The sequence below is a fragment of the Cynocephalus volans genome, chromosome 5 (genome assembly GCF_027409185.1).
Source record: "Cynocephalus volans isolate mCynVol1 chromosome 5, mCynVol1.pri, whole genome shotgun sequence".
NCBI lineage: Eukaryota > Metazoa > Chordata > Mammalia > Dermoptera > Cynocephalidae > Cynocephalus > Cynocephalus volans.
The window spans coordinates 86,535,409-86,550,894 of NC_084464.1; the positions used below are offsets into that span (position 1 = coordinate 86,535,409).

The following is a 15,486-nucleotide window of genomic DNA, read 5'->3' on the forward strand; positions in this document are numbered from 1 at the left end:
ATCGTCCTCAACTCCTCAAGCTCAGGAACCAAGAAGCAATAGTTCTTTCATTTAAATTTACTCCTGCCCTAAACATCTCCACTGAAACATCTTTCTTTGTGTTTAGTGCTTCCAATTTGATTCAAGACTGGAATTTCTCCACACAAGCTCTCCTCTGTGCTCTTTCAATGAGCAGACAATCTCTGAGATCCTTCTCTTATTTTAACCATGTTCCTGGTTACTCTTCACCCTTTTTATGTCTTCATTAACACTTTCCCAGTTAGATATTTCACCTCACCTCTCATCAGGAAGTAAATGGGATTCATTTGTTCATTGACTCACAAAAACTTAACAAGTACCTCCTATGTAGCAGGCAGTATTTTAAACACTAAGAATACAGTAATAAATAAGACTAAGTTGTTGGCTTTGTAGAGTTTCATTCTATGTTGACAAATAAACCATAAACAAAAAACTCAATTTATAATACAATTTCAGGTAGTGACAAGGGTTATGTTAACATACATTTAAACACGAAGGTAAGGGCTTAGAGAGTAATTTTCTAAAAATGTTGCAGAAAACTATTTTAACTAGGAGGCTCAGGAAAAAAATTTCCCTGAGAAAATTGTATTTCAAGAACAATGACAAAAAATCAGAATAAAGTAAGAGAGCAAGAGATGTGGAGATCTGGAGGAAGAGCTTTCCAAGGGAAAAAAAAAAAAAAAAAAAAAAACAGCGTATGCTGTAAAGTGGGAATGAGCTTGGCCATACTTACATTGATTTAGCTAATTTCTTAATTTTACTGTTGCTTTGTGTTGCATTTTTTTGCCCATATGCCTGTGTCAATTCTCAATTATAGCTGCTAGTGAAAAGAAGCCAATTTTGTATAACTCTTTGTAAATCTTCACATAGTATCAAATCAAGGGCATGAGAAATTAAGTACTTATTAAATAATGATGGTGAAGGCTGTAGATTTCTCCTACCATGCAGTACAGGTGTGGGCATAAATAATCAGAGTGACAGATTTAAATTCTCTTTAAATGAGGACTCTATCCTGATTAAATAAATACCCAGACTGACAGCACAACTTGTTTTAATACAGATTGGGTGGGGGATAAGGTCTGGGGTGCGTGGTGCATTTGGTGCATTTAAAGCATCTGAAAAAGGGACTTTCATAGCTATGGAAAAGGCAGCAAAGACTAAATTGTACTAACTTCAAGATGAAAGTTAACCAGAAGTGGTTACATAAGGAACATTCAAGGGAATTTTAATGTGCTGCTGCAAACAGGATTATAGGGCAATAAAATTTCAAGATACATTGTAGTTAAGTCCTAAAGATTTTTGCAGTTTTTTAAAAAAGAACACAAGTATCCAGAGGTTCAGAGAGAATTTTTGCTTTCCTCAGCAAAAACTGCAAAACATCTACCCTTATCCTTTGCTGCAAAACAAGCAAATAGCCAGTGCCTGCATATATAGGGGCTACCTGTGGGGAGTTACACCTTCATAAGCTCCCAAGAAGGCACATTTCAAGGGCTATTACCCTGAGCCTGATTCTCCATTAGTCCACAGTGCTCTTTATGGTGCCCCATGCAGAGCTGAGCCTCGTAAGTAATCAACCCCAGGGTAGCTAAAAAATTAATTTTCACAAGTCAGTCCCACATGCAAGTAAAACCTAGCCTACTACAAGGGCAATGGACCAGGACTTTCTTTTTTCTTGTTCCAACTTTATTCAGGTATAATTGACAAACAAAACTGTATATATTCAAGGTACACAATGTGATATTTCTATAGGTATATAAATACTCTGTGAAATGATTACCACAATCAAGCTAATGAACATATTCACCACCTCACATAGTTGCCATTTGTTTGGTTTTTTTTTTTTTTTTTTTTTTGTATGTGCATGTGGTGAGAATACTTAAGAACTACTGTCTTAGCAAATTTCAAGTATATGATACATTAACTATACTCACCAGGCTGTACATTATTAGGTCTCTAGAACTTATTCATCTTATGTGAAAGTCAAGTTGGTTAAAGGGTACAAACTTGCCTTTCACCTCTTTTAGGTCCATCTCAGTGCCCAGCACAAGGCTAAACACATAAAAAGAACCTGGCAAATATTTAATGAATGAACCATGTTTCAAAGGGTTTGCTGGTATAGGTACTCTATGTCAGTGTAGTGTTTAATGGTACCTAAAAGTCAGGTATCAACAAATTGTATTCTTTACTCAAACTGTGGGAACATTTTTGATCCTTATTTTGTGAGCCTAAATAGTTTTAGGATTGCCTGGTAAAATATAGGACTTCCACTTAAATTTGAATTTCAGATAAATACAGATAAGTTTTTAGTATAAGCATGTCCCAAATATTGCATAAGACATGCTTATACTTTTTTAAAAGAAAAAATCAGTTTACCTGAAATCAAATGCAGATTAAAGACAGAGCATCCTGTATTTTTAATTACTAAATCTGGCAAGTTTTTCAGCCTTTAGGCCTTGAACCTGATTGAATTTGTTTCTCTTTTTTCCTCTGATGATTGGACTCCAACATTCTATTAAACTATTTAATAGTTTTTAAATATTCCCTATTAAAATGAAGAACATAAAAACCGTGATCTTCTTGACCTTCTTTGAAGAAATATAGAGGAAGAAACTCCAGGGCATACATAATTCTGGATTAATGCATAGGATGACATTATCCACAGTGCCTGTTTAAGTCCATTATGTTGAATTTTGCTAAAAGAAGAAGAAAAAATAAAAGAATAAGGTTTCAGCCGTTTTCTAATGACATGGCCAGATGATGCCACAAAATCTTGGCATTACTGATAAGTACACACTGTGCTGGAAAATCGATAGTTTCTGAAGGGGATCCTGAAGGGAACTTTCCATTATTGAGATTAGAAATAACTTAGCCCCACACTCATAAATTCCTGGAGTTCAGGGTGCTCCATGTCCAGAAGCAAGAAAACACAGGCCTTGTCTTAACTTCATAAACTGCTAAGTTAAAATGATTTATTTTAAAAATTAGTAGGGTATCTACTTTTTAAAACTGCATTTTTATTTCAAATACCAGTGATTGAATCGGACATGTAAATTTAAGCACAGATGTCTTTCCACTTTAAGAAACCTGATATTCTAAAAGATAAGCTCAAGTAAAGAGATAAATTATGGAAGTGATTATTTATATTCAAAAATAATTCACTGTGACATTCCATTAAATATCAGACTCCCTTAGTATTTAAAAAAAATTATATCATTTGCTCCCTTGCAAAGAATTCCTAAACAACTTTTCAGGTTGTTGGTGTTTTTGTTTTTTGGGTTTTTTTGTATATTTGGGCTATGAAAGTTTAACCTTTTGCTGATGTTTATATATATCTGCATAATGGTTTGTAATTTAGGTATTCACCTTCCTTAAAACTGTAAGGTACTATAAAGTCCTCCTACTATTCTACAGGAAAACATTGCTAATAGATCTCGGCTCTCTTCAACTCTCTTCCTTTTCCCTAAAACTTGTAGGTAAAGCTTCTCTCAAACTTTTGAGTAAACAACATTTTATTTTCACTCCATCATATGAACTCCTAATACTTTACAGAAGTCATTAAAAAAAAAAATTCACTCATTTTTACAAATGGAGTCATTCCCTAGAAATAGCAGGGAAGGGTCACTCAGTCTTCATTTTTGAATAAACTTTTAATTTCAGAATAATTTTAGATTTACAGAAAATTTTTGAAGATCACACAGAGAGTTCCCATATATCCCACACCCAGTTTCTCCTATTGTTGACATCCTACATTAGATGGTACATTTGTCACAACTACTGAATCAATATTGAAACATTATTATTTCAATAATACTTTATTTCAATTTCCATAGGTTTAGGTTAATGCCCTTTTCTGTTCCAGGATCCCATCCAGGACATTACATTTAGTTGTCATGTCTCCTCTGGCTCCTCTTGGCTGTGGCAGTTTTCAAACTTTCTATGTTTTGATGATTTTAGGTTTGCCTTATGCTTTTCTCATGATTAGACAAGTCTTACGGGTTTTGGGGAGGAAGCCGCAGAGGTCAAGTGCCACTCTCATCACATCATAACAAGGGTATGTACTATCATTGTGACTTCTCACTATTGATGCTGACCTGATCACCTGGTGGAGGTAGTGTTTGTCAGGTTTTTCCACTGGTGCATCACTTTTTTTTACCCCTTTCTCATATTGTACTCTTTGAAAGGTAGTTACTATAGATGGCCCACACTCAAGAGGTGGGAGTTGGTATTTTGTTGGCGATTGCACTGAATCTATAGATGGCTTTTGGTAGTACGGACATTTTCACTACATTGATTCTTTCAATCCGTGAGCAAGGAATGTCTTTCCATCTTTTGGTGTCCTCTTTTGATTTGTAATTCTCATTGTAGACATCTTTCACGTCCTTGGTTAGATTTATTCCTTGTTTTTTGTTTTTGTTTTTGTTTTGTTTTGTTTTGTTTTGTTTTGTTTTGTTTGGTGACTCGTGTAAATGGGCTTGCTTTCTTGATTACTTTTTCTTCTAGTTTCTAGTTGGAGTATAAAAATGCTACTGATTCTTGTATATCGATTTTGTATCAGTGACTTTCTTCACAGAAATAGAAAAAACAATCCTAACATTCAGATGGACCAACAGAACCTGAATAGCCAGAGCAATCCTGAGCAAAACTGTAAAACTGGAGGCATTACACTTCCTGACTTCCAACTACACTACAAATCTCCAAAACAGCATGGTACCAGCATAAAAGTAATCAGTGGGCCAGGGGGACAGAACAGAGAACCCAGAAACCAACCCACTTATTTACAGCTGATCAATCTTTGCCAAGGGCACCAAGAACATACATTGGGGCAAGGAGAACCTCTTCAATAAATGGTGTGGGGAAAACTGGATATCCATATGTAGAAGCATGAAACTTGATCTGTACCTCTCACCATATACCAAAACCAACTCAAAATGGATTGAAGACTTAAATATAAGACTGGAAACTTTAAAACTCCTAGAAGAAAACTTAGGGTAAACACTCCAGGACATAAGACTGGGCAAAGACTTTATGAACAAGACCCCAAAAGCACAGGGATTATATCAAACTAAAAAACTTCTGCACAGCAAAGGGAACAACTGAATGAAAAGACAACCTACAGAATGGGAGAAAATCTTTGCAAACTATGCATCCAACAAGGGATTAACATCCAGAAAATACAAAGAGCTAAAACAACTTTACAGCAGAAAACCCCAAATAATCCAATTAAAAAATGGGCAAAGGAGCTATATAGACATTTCTCAAAGGACATACAAATGGCCAACAAGTATATGAAAAAATGCTCAACATCACTAGTAATCAGGGAAATGCAAATCAAAACCACTTTGAGATATCACCTCACCCTAGACAGACTAGCCATTGTAAAACAGAGAATAACAAATTATAACAAGGATGTGGAGAAAGAGGAGCACTTTTGCACTGTTAGTGTGACTGTAAATTAGTCAGCCATTATGGAGAACAGTATGGACATTCCTCAAACAACTTCCCTATGATCCAGCAATCCCACTACTGTGGGTATATCCAAAGCACTGGAAATCATCATGTTGACGGGATACTTGCACTCCCATGTTTATCACAGCTCTATTTACGATAGCCAGGAGATGGAACCAACCTAAATTGTCCATCGATGGATGTCTAGATAAGGAAAATGTAGTATATATACACAATGGAATACTATTCAGCCATGAAAAAAAAAAAAAAGAAATTCTGCCATTTGCAGCAACACGGATGAGCCTGGAGAAAATTATCCCAAGTGAAACAACCCAGGTGCAGAAAGAGAAATACCACATGTCCTCATTCATAAGCAGGAGTTGAACCCATAAATAAACAAATAAAGAGAGACAGAGAAAAAATGAAACAACGATCACAATAATACATTGAATTTTTAGAAGGAGAGAACAAAAATGTGGTTACTAGAGGTGGACAAGGGGAGGGGAGGGAGAAGGAGAGAGGAGTTAATGAGAAATTGATTAATGGACAGAAAGATTATGTATTTTAATGATGACTAAGCTAATTATCCTGATCTAACCATCACACATTGTACACAACTACTGAAAATCAACTTTGTACCCCAGATATATATATAATAAACTCTTTAAAAAAAAAGAGCTGGGGAGTTAACCTGCACCTCCTTGAGGGAGCAGTATCTACATAGATTATTTGGAATTCTGCACAGGAAATTTGTCTTTTCACTCCTATTTATTTATTTATTTATTCAATTATTTATATCAGTGTAGATGCATGGATATTTTATGCGTCCACATAAGTAAAATAAATACTATTTGTTTTGTTGCTCAAATTGTTTCAGCTTTGGCCATTGGAACTCTTTCAGTTGGCTCCTGTATCCCTTTAACATGCACCCATCATTTTTTTTTTTTTTTTTTTTGAGCACACCCTCGCTTTCTGAAACTACAAGATGCTCCAGGTTCATCTTGTATATTTCCTGCTCCAGCCCTAGATTCAGCCACTTCTCCAAGGGACCCTAGTTCCTTTTATTGAAGGATAGCATTAGACCAAGATCTGGGCCCCTCTCCTATCTAAATGTATTTGCTATTTGACTGAAGGATATTCATATCATTGATTTCAAACTTGGTTCTAAGAAGGAAACTACAGTTTAATTTCCTAAGTAGTTGTTAATTTTAACAATTCTTATTCTATTTTATATTTAAAGACTAATTTTAATTTCTTTTATTTTTGTTTTTTGGGTATTAATTTTTTTGTATTATCTTTTTCTTATTAAGGCAACCGAATGTTTAGGGAATGAGGTTCCTAAGGAAAGGATAGACGGACTGCTTCTTTCCAGGTTTAGCTGGGTGCAGGCTAGTAATCCAACTAGAAATGGCAGGGTGTATCTAAGTCTAGGAAGAGTTTAATATATACTGTCCTTATCCAACCCTTGTTTATGATGACCACAGACATATGAGGGACTGGCTGTAGAAGAACGAAGAGGTTGCAACAAAGGAAGAAGAGAATGACACACAAATACCACTGTCAAATCAAATAACCACCTTATATTTTTATGATGTATATGTGAGGGAAGCTGGCTTTTAATGCCAGGAGTGGCTCTTTCATAGACATAGTGCCAAGCATGCATTCTATCCAACACTGGGAATTAAAATGATTTTTAAAAGCACAAGTATGTCCTATAGTAGCCTAGGCTAATCAAATTCTCACGCTAATAGCATTGAGAAAGTCTCCAAAGTTATACAAAGAAACATTTTAATTAATAAATGGATGCCCCTGGCAATTTGCATAGGTGAGATTACACTAAATGCTCACCGAAAGGATGACTTCCTTGCAGCCAGCACACATACACATGCCAAGTACAACATATTAGTCTACTTCTTCCATTTCCTGGCTACCAATACTTATACCCCTCACCCCAATTTGAACACTCTGAATAACATTATAGAGCCTCAAATATGTATAGTCACTGGTGACAAAAGCATAGCCCTTGGGCTACTCAGGAAAACCAAGGACCACTCCAGACTACTAGAGCCCTGAGTCTCTACTAATACTAGAAAACACCTCTGATTTCTGGGTTGCCTAACACTGCTACATTAATACACAGACAAAAATTTTGGCACCTATTGACTAGATTCTTTTGGAGCTAATTGAGCCCATCAGAAATGGGCTGGCTGAAAGCTGGATGTTTTCATTTATTGTGTTCCAATCAGAAAGTTGCTGAAAGCTGGTTTTCTCCACATACTTCCTTGTTTTTTCTAATGGACATGGGTTCAAATTCAGAGGACATGGTCATTACCCAGCACAGACATCAAAGATAGCAGACACAAATCAATAGAAAAAAATAACTTCTTTTTATTTACACACACACAAAAAGGAATCCAAATATTGGATGCTGTAAACAAAATTCACAATCTGTTCCCTCTAGCACTGATTCAAACATGTCAGTTTTTAAGAGTCCATTTTCCATCAACTCCTTTCTGCCTGTGACACAGTCTATAGTCGAAGTATTCCAAAAGAGTGACCCAAGGTGCAGCTTGCTGCAGCAGGATGCCTCAGAGCAGGCAATGGTTGTAGAAAGGTTGGAGGGAGAGACAGCCAGCAGGCAGGGCCTCCTCCACTCTGCAAGGCTTTGCAGCAAGCCTCGCCACGCTACTTTGACATCTTCTGACTTTGTACTTAACCATTTCCTTTGTCAGCAAGCCATTATTATAACAAAATATCACATAGAGATTCTTTCTTAGCATTGAAAAGGCTATGCTAAAAGAATTCTTAAAGAAAGATTATATTCCAATAGGTGCTATATATGAAATTACTTTTTTTTTTTTTTTTTTTGGCTTTTTGGTTTCATCTAACACACTTCATCTTCAACAACAACAAAGCTTATTTTTTAACTGCTGACAGCTTTCAACATAATACATTTCATTTACAAAATGGTTCACAATATTTATTTAACAAGCATTGCATTGAAAACAACTTTATGCACAGTAAAGCAACCAACAATAAGCAAACAGAAAGGGGTTGTAAAAACAGTATGTTCACTTTTCATTTCATTTCCTTCTTGGCTTAGACTGCAGATATTCATCCATCCTTGCATTTTTTGAAGCTAAGTTAAAATAGTCTACCTAGTACCAAAGTGAGCAGATACTTGATCCCACTTCCAGAAAGGAAAAGTTCATCTTGATGTAGGAGTTCTTGAGGCAGCTGGATTTACTGCAAACGAAGTAAACTTTTTAAAAGGGCAATGTCACAGGATAAGTGTTCTCTGACATGCCAGACTGGACAGGTGAGAAGAGTCTCCAGAAGACAGACCTTCTTCCTGTTTTAAAGTAATAGCACACTAGGCCAGATAAACACAAAAGCAAACAAATCACAGGCACTAATTGGGAGCTGAGAACTGTTCTTTTCTCTGACCTATAGGCAGGGCTCTCTCTCACCAGACATTCAAATTTGTAGACCACACATCCACAAAGAGAGACATCTATTCCACTGGGTGTTCAACTACATACGCACAAGACTATAGTACATACAAAACAGAAATAAATTATGTCTTAAAGTAAATGCTGAAAGTTGTTTTAAGCATAGCCTGTTCTATCTGAATGCCAGATGCTGGCACTTCCCACTAAGCTATCAACCCTGAACTAAGCAAGAAAAGAATATAAATACTTGAGAAAATAAATGAAAGGTGTATTTTCAAATAAGGTTCCTCCAAACAAATATCTGTGTCATAAATTAACAGCAGGTTGTTGCTATGGCAGAGCCAGAGATCTCCAGACTCTTGAAAATAGGAGACAACTCATTTGTCAAGAGTTCAGATGAGAAGATAGCAGATCACCAGCTGCTCCCGTGTTCCCAAGCGTTCTCTCAGTTTTCTTTTAGAAAACATTCAAACAGCTAAGCAGGTGGAGCTCTGGTTTCTGACAGGTGAGTGCCAGGCTTAATATGTAAATTGAACGTTTCCTGAAAAAATTGCAATTAATTTTTCAAACCTAGGGCTGGAGTGAGGGAGAATGAGCCAACGTGGGAGTAGAAAGAGTTCCCTAGAAAACAGTGAGTGGCAGTGCAGGAGCTGTGGCAGTGCAGGGGCTGTCACAGCTCTGACAGAATTCACAGGGAAGCTGCTCCAGCAAACCCATTGGTTTTCTGTTAAGGCTTCAAAGAAATATGCACAAAAGGTAGTCCAGACAGATTAACCTGGATCAACCTAGCACTGAACATCTGAGAAATGCCCACATCAACAAACTAACAATTTCACTGCCAACAGGAGGGTGCTATATACTTCCCCAGTCCCTCTTCAACTGATGACAACAATCTTTCAGTTGGGTCTTCAGAGGAATTACCATAGTAAACAGTTATTGACTAGCATTGGTGGGGATTGGTGGTTGTTTCACAACATAAAGGGAAGGTTTTTATGTTAGTTTTGTTTTTAACAAATGCATTTTCAGAGACCAGTGTCTACATATTAAGGGCTGGGAGAAGGGGTAGTTTTAGGATTAGCTGTCATGGAATTGAAATAGTAAAGCCAGTTCATTTCACCAAGGTATAACCGGTCTCTTAGAAAAGAGAAAATAAAGTTAGATTTGATTTAATGCAAAGTGATTTTATTTAAAGTACAGTACTAAATATTTAAATGCAGTGTGACAACCAAATCAAAGATGTTTCATACTGTCATGAATTTATAAAATGTTATATATAATATATATCTCATATATAAATTTTAAGCAATTGTGCAAATACTCTTTAAAAAGGGTCATTTCACATTTACTAAATGCTAGTGGTCCAGAAATGCAGAATGCATTCATTAAAAAATTAATTTAAATATTAATTAGTAGTGTTCAGATCACCAGAAATTCTTTTTAGCAGTCAGGGATTTAAGTAGCCTATCATTGATCCATTATCCACTAGTTTATCATACACCATGGAGGCATGCAATTATTAAAAAAAAAAAAAAAAGCGTTTAAACTGTCAAAAGGCAATTCAATATTAAAAAAAGGTGCTCTGCCAAACCAATATTCTCCCATTTGTATAATTCTACGGCTCAAAAAAAAAAAAAAAACCTCATTAAAAATGTATAATCTCTGCTCTTCCTATCAAATATATTACTTGTTTCCCTGTTTCCCTCCTTCATTTGCTTTAATTAGTTTGGATGTGGGTTTTAATTCATCATTGCAATATGCCCACGTCTCATATCATCCTGTTGAAAACACAAAAGCACACAGTATTTAAACATTTCATTTTTGATACATTATTCTAGGTCATAGTCAATGTATTGCGTGTATATATACATATCATATGTATGTGTGTGTATATATATATATATATATATATATATATATACACACATAATACACACACACACACACACATACACACACCCCTATGATAAAATCACACCAACAATGTTAACTTTATACAAGTATTTGCCAAGTAAAAATAGGGCATTTCCTCCACTATTCACAAGCTTATATGTTGTTTTATTTTTTTCTTGAGTCCCTGATAAAATAAAATAATCATTAGACCATAAAATAATTTTCCACTTCAAATTTTCAGAAGGCAACAGGCACTTTGATGTATATTGGTGTGTAACAAATATAGTGACTCTTTAAATATTCTACTATCTCTCTTCTACTTGTGTATTTTTATCTCTTAAGTCTTTGGTCCTTGAGCATACTTTCTTTGCTACAGCTGTTTTTGCTTGCATTTTCACATTTTAAAAATGCGAGCTATGCACACAGCTGGAATTAATGGATTGTGTCATCATAAGTTCTGCTGTTTGTTATGAGAACCGCACCAACCTACTACTGTTGGTTTGGAGCAAGTCGTTTCTGTTAGTGCAACACGATCATGCCACAGAAAAAAACCTGCTACAAGCTTCAAATAGCAATCCCAATGCTGGAGTTCCCCTTCTTCCTGTATTGTTACTAACTGAACTCCTGAACTGATAAACAACTTGGGATGAGATTGTATATTCCTTTTTGTAAATTCCATCTTAAAAGAAACTTCCCGCTTTTTTTTGTTTGTTTGTTTCCTATGGCAAAGCTATGGGAGCAGATTGTGCAAACCCATATTGTCATCAAGCATTTTTTCCGTTGTTATCTGAGGAGAACCTGGTTGCTTTTAATGACAGGTCTCTTGTTTCAGAAGAGAATCCAACTGGGTAGCAGGATAAGGGGAGGGTTAGGCAGGGGGATCAGTTAAGATCATGCTCCCATACCTCTTAAAAGATCCATAAGCTTTGCTGAGCTCAAAATCAGGAGCATATCATCATTGCACAAAACACATCCCTAATTAGGGCTGGGTCACTCTTTTTTTTTTTTTTTTCTTTTTTCTTCCTATCTTGTCTGAAATGGCTTGCCCACAAGACATTTTTAATAGATTCTTAATTGCAGGGTAGCCAAGTGGAGTAGGTCTGTTGTTGGCATGTGAATACTGGCTGAACCTGTGCAATGTAGTAATTGCTAAAGTTGGCATCTGCTACATAGGGGGCCGGCTGGTAATAGCAAGTGACATTAGCCACGTTAGGAATGACATTTTGGTCAGCTAGCACCCGGATAGCCAGCATGGTGATAAGGTTTAAAGTCTGTCTTCTTTCATGTCCCATCAAGCACACTGTACTCTCGTTCACCACGCCATGTAGGGTCATGAGATAGTCATACTTGCGGTCTTCCAGTCCCACGAAGTGGTTCTGTAAATAGGACTCCAGTTTTCTCTGCTGCTCTCCAATGTCTGAGAAGTCGATGAAAAACCTGGAACACATATACCTCTGAAGGGTCTTGATCTCATCAGAGGCGGGCCTAAAGCCCCTCACTAAGAGGTTGCAGTACTTAAGCAGGCCTCCCCCTCTGATCTCCTCGGGGTTCCTGGTGGCAATGATCTTGTTACAAAGGTGATCAAAGGCTTCATGGAAATCGCCATAGACGCTCTCACCAATTATTGTGGGGTGAAATGTTTCAGTCATTGGGTTCTCAGAACATTCGTAAAAAAGAAGAAGAGAGTCTAATTTGATTTGAAAAGAATCTACACTGAATTCAAACTGCCGCCGAAGGGAATCCACAAATTTCAGTTCCACATTTTTGCCACTGTTGTTTGACAGGGATATAAGACTCCATCGGTCGGAGTCATTGCACACTTTAACCATTTTCTGCACATAAGCTTCCTACAATTCAAAAGATAAAACAAGAAGATGAGCAAACCTAGAAAAAAATAAGTATATACATCCTCTTCACAGCTGAGAATTATTTTGCTCTTTCCCTTTTGTTTTGTCAAGTTTCAGCAAAACACTACCTACAGGTTTAAACAGTCTTCTGAAAACAGAAGAGAAAAAAAAAATATATATATATTCGACGAGTAGTTTTACCGTCTGGGAAAGAAACTAGAAGTAATAGTCTGAGGCTTTTGGCAGATGGAGCACAAGACTAAGAGATTCTGTTGTCACGTCTGACTTTTTAAATGTTATTTTTTGAAAAAGATCTAATAGACACAATATTCACACAGTATCCACACACTGTTCAAAAGACAGAAAGATTAGTCGACCTCTCACCCTTGGCCCCAACCACTCAGTCTCCCTCCCCCTGAAGCAATCAATGTTATCCCTATTTTGTGTGTCCCTCCAGGGGTACTCTGCAGTTACAATCAAATATGAACTAAATTATGGTATTCTGGGAGGCTGACTCCTCAGATAACTTTAACTGACTATATTAAACGTGACTTGAACCAAAATGGGGAGGGGAGTACCACTCTAACCTTAACACGTGAGTCCACACAGAGAACCACCAGATCTCTCTCCACCACAGGGAGTCAGCTGAATGCAGCTACAAAATCTATTCACATTTTCCAGTACAATAAAAAACCCATTGACTCAGTTCTGCTTCAGGTTGCTATTTTCCCAGACTAGAACATAAAATGACTAGAATTATTTACATCATTTCATCCTCCCACCTATCAGAAGCTACTCTGGACAAGACTCAAGCAAGGAAAACCAAGAGTTAAAACATAAGGAGAAGGAAGAGAAGGGAGGGCAGAGGAAGCGGGAGAAGACTTGTGACGCTCCAGCACCAAGTAAACTAAAACACTCAACAACCATTCACGCACTTTAGCATGCTCACTTAAATTATCAAAAACAAAAGAAGCAGGCGCGCCCGAACCCACCACTGCCACAGATTCGTGGCACTGAACGGAAGCCCCTCTGCCCTCTCCCTGCTGCACCCGGCCCGGGTCAGGACCCGAGTCAGTCTCGGTGGCTTTACCTTGAGCGTGAGTGGTGTGATCTTCTCTTTGTTCACCCCTTCGGGTAAGAAGTCCAACAGGCAGTCCAGCACGACGTCCTTCACAGTCTGAAACTCCTCTTCCCCGCGCAGGTCAGCGCAGAAGATGAGGTCTAGGTCCTTGTAGCCCAGGCCGCTGTCCTGGTGCAGGACGTGGCTGGCAGCCGAGCCATTGAGGCGCACGTCGCGGACGCCGATGCGTTTCTCGGCCAGGCGCCGCCGCACCACCTTCACGATCAGGCTCGGCTGCAGCTCGAGCGTGGGGAAGTTGCCGCGTCCGTGGATCGGGATGGTCTCGCTCAGGATGCCGTCCAAGCGCTGCACTTGCTCCCAGTTCAGCACGTTGCAGTGAGCCGTAGGGCTTTCGCAATACTCCAAGCAGTGCCCGCCGAAGCTGCCGCCGCCGCCGAAATCCCCGCCGCTAAAGTCGCCGCCCAGGGGGATGTAGGGGCCGCCGGCCAGCTCGTCCTCGGCCATGGCAAAGTACCCTTCGCCTTCCGCCATGTAGTGCCCTCCGAGCGCCACTTGGCCCTGGTCAATCCTGTAAGAGAAGAGTGGGGAGAAGCGCGGTGAGGACGCGCGGCGACAGAGGGCAGGGGCCCGCAGAAGGAAGAGCGCGCCCCCTCCCCGGGTCGCCCCTTGGCCCGGGGGCTCCTCGGAGACTCTCCCTCTCCCGGCTCCTGCTGTCCCCAACCGCGCGCCGCGCCCCGCAGAGCAGCCCCGCACCAAAAGTGTCTCTGATGCATCTGGAAAGCGCAAGCGAGAGTCCCGTCTGTGTCACCTGGAGGCGGCCGCCCCTTCTAGGAGAGCCGTGAGCAAGGAACCGCGAGACCGCAACACTTCCAGGAGCTGCGAGTGCGCTCCCGACAGCGGCCAGCGACTTCGTCTTTCCCAGACCCCCGCCGCCTGCGCCAACCAGTCCCTCCCCTCGCCCCCGCCCGCGCGGCTGCTGCCCCAGCTGCGGTGGTCCGGGAGGTGGCGGCTCCTGCTGCCCCCGCCGCGGCCGCACACGTTCCTGTCTCTGGAGCTTTAGCAGTTGTGCGGGGGAAATGTCTTCAGTACTTTTTTTATACCGGGCTTCTCTGCGCTTCCGGGGCCCAGGCGCCGCGCGCTCGCCACACCCTCCTCATCTGCATAGGGCACCGCCCCCCACCCCCCGCGCCCGCAGGACGCAGGCAGCGGGCATTCAGCGCCGCGCCGATGACAGCCCCAGGACTGCGAGGCCCCTGGCTGTAGTGCGTGCAGACACACACACACACACACACTTATATGCGCGTGGGCTTACACATATATTTAATTTAGTACGACTCCGCACCCCCAGAGTCCTCCTCCCCGGCGCGCGCCTCTCTTCTTTCCCACCAGCGAGGAAAAGACACTTAAAATGCCCCAAACGTCATACGGGGTCATCAAAACCGGATCACAACTGAAGTCGCGCAATTGCAGAAACTTCACAAAACGTAAAATTCTGCACAATGCAGGCCGTCTTTATAGCGTAACATTGGGGCTCTGGAGGTGCCTAAGCGACCTCCCTTTTCAACAGTGTGTGTGTGTCGCTAGAAAGTCTACTCCATGAATGAACTCGGTCCAAGCGTGAACTAATGAATCCACTTGTCCACGCAAATGAGTCTCCGTGTGAGGGGAAGGGCTTGCTGATAACTGGGTTTCGATTCTTGAAACCTCGGGAAGCTGCTGGGAACTCGGGCGAGCCCGGGGAGACGCGGGGGTG

General features: G+C 39.9%; 1 protein-coding gene across 1 annotated transcript; it reads right to left on the reverse strand.

Annotated features, from left to right (window-relative positions):
• Window positions 1-11,875: 11,875 nt before the first annotated feature.
• TENT5A (terminal nucleotidyltransferase 5A) lies at window positions 11,876-14,506 on the reverse strand. The gene is made up of 3 exons (XM_063098130.1): window positions 14,487-14,506; window positions 13,743-14,301; window positions 11,876-12,652 (listed from the first exon to the last, which is right to left on the reverse strand). Exons 1-3 carry the CDS (start codon window positions 14,504-14,506, stop codon window positions 11,876-11,878), a joined length of 1,356 nt encoding a protein of 451 aa, XP_062954200.1.
• Between the last annotated feature and the right edge of the window lie 980 nt (window positions 14,507-15,486).

Excerpts from the sequence above, each read along its gene's own strand:
- TENT5A (XM_063098130.1), bottom strand. The coding sequence starts at position 14,506 with ATGCATCAGAGACACTTTTG. Across the intron at positions 14,302-14,486 it reads ATGCATCAGAGACACTTTTG|GATTGACCAGGGCCAAGTGG; the intron begins GTGCGGGGCTGC and ends CTTCTCTTACAG. Across the intron at positions 12,653-13,742 it reads TCACACCACTCACGCTCAAG|GAAGCTTATGTGCAGAAAAT; the intron begins GTAAAGCCACCG and ends TTTGAATTGTAG.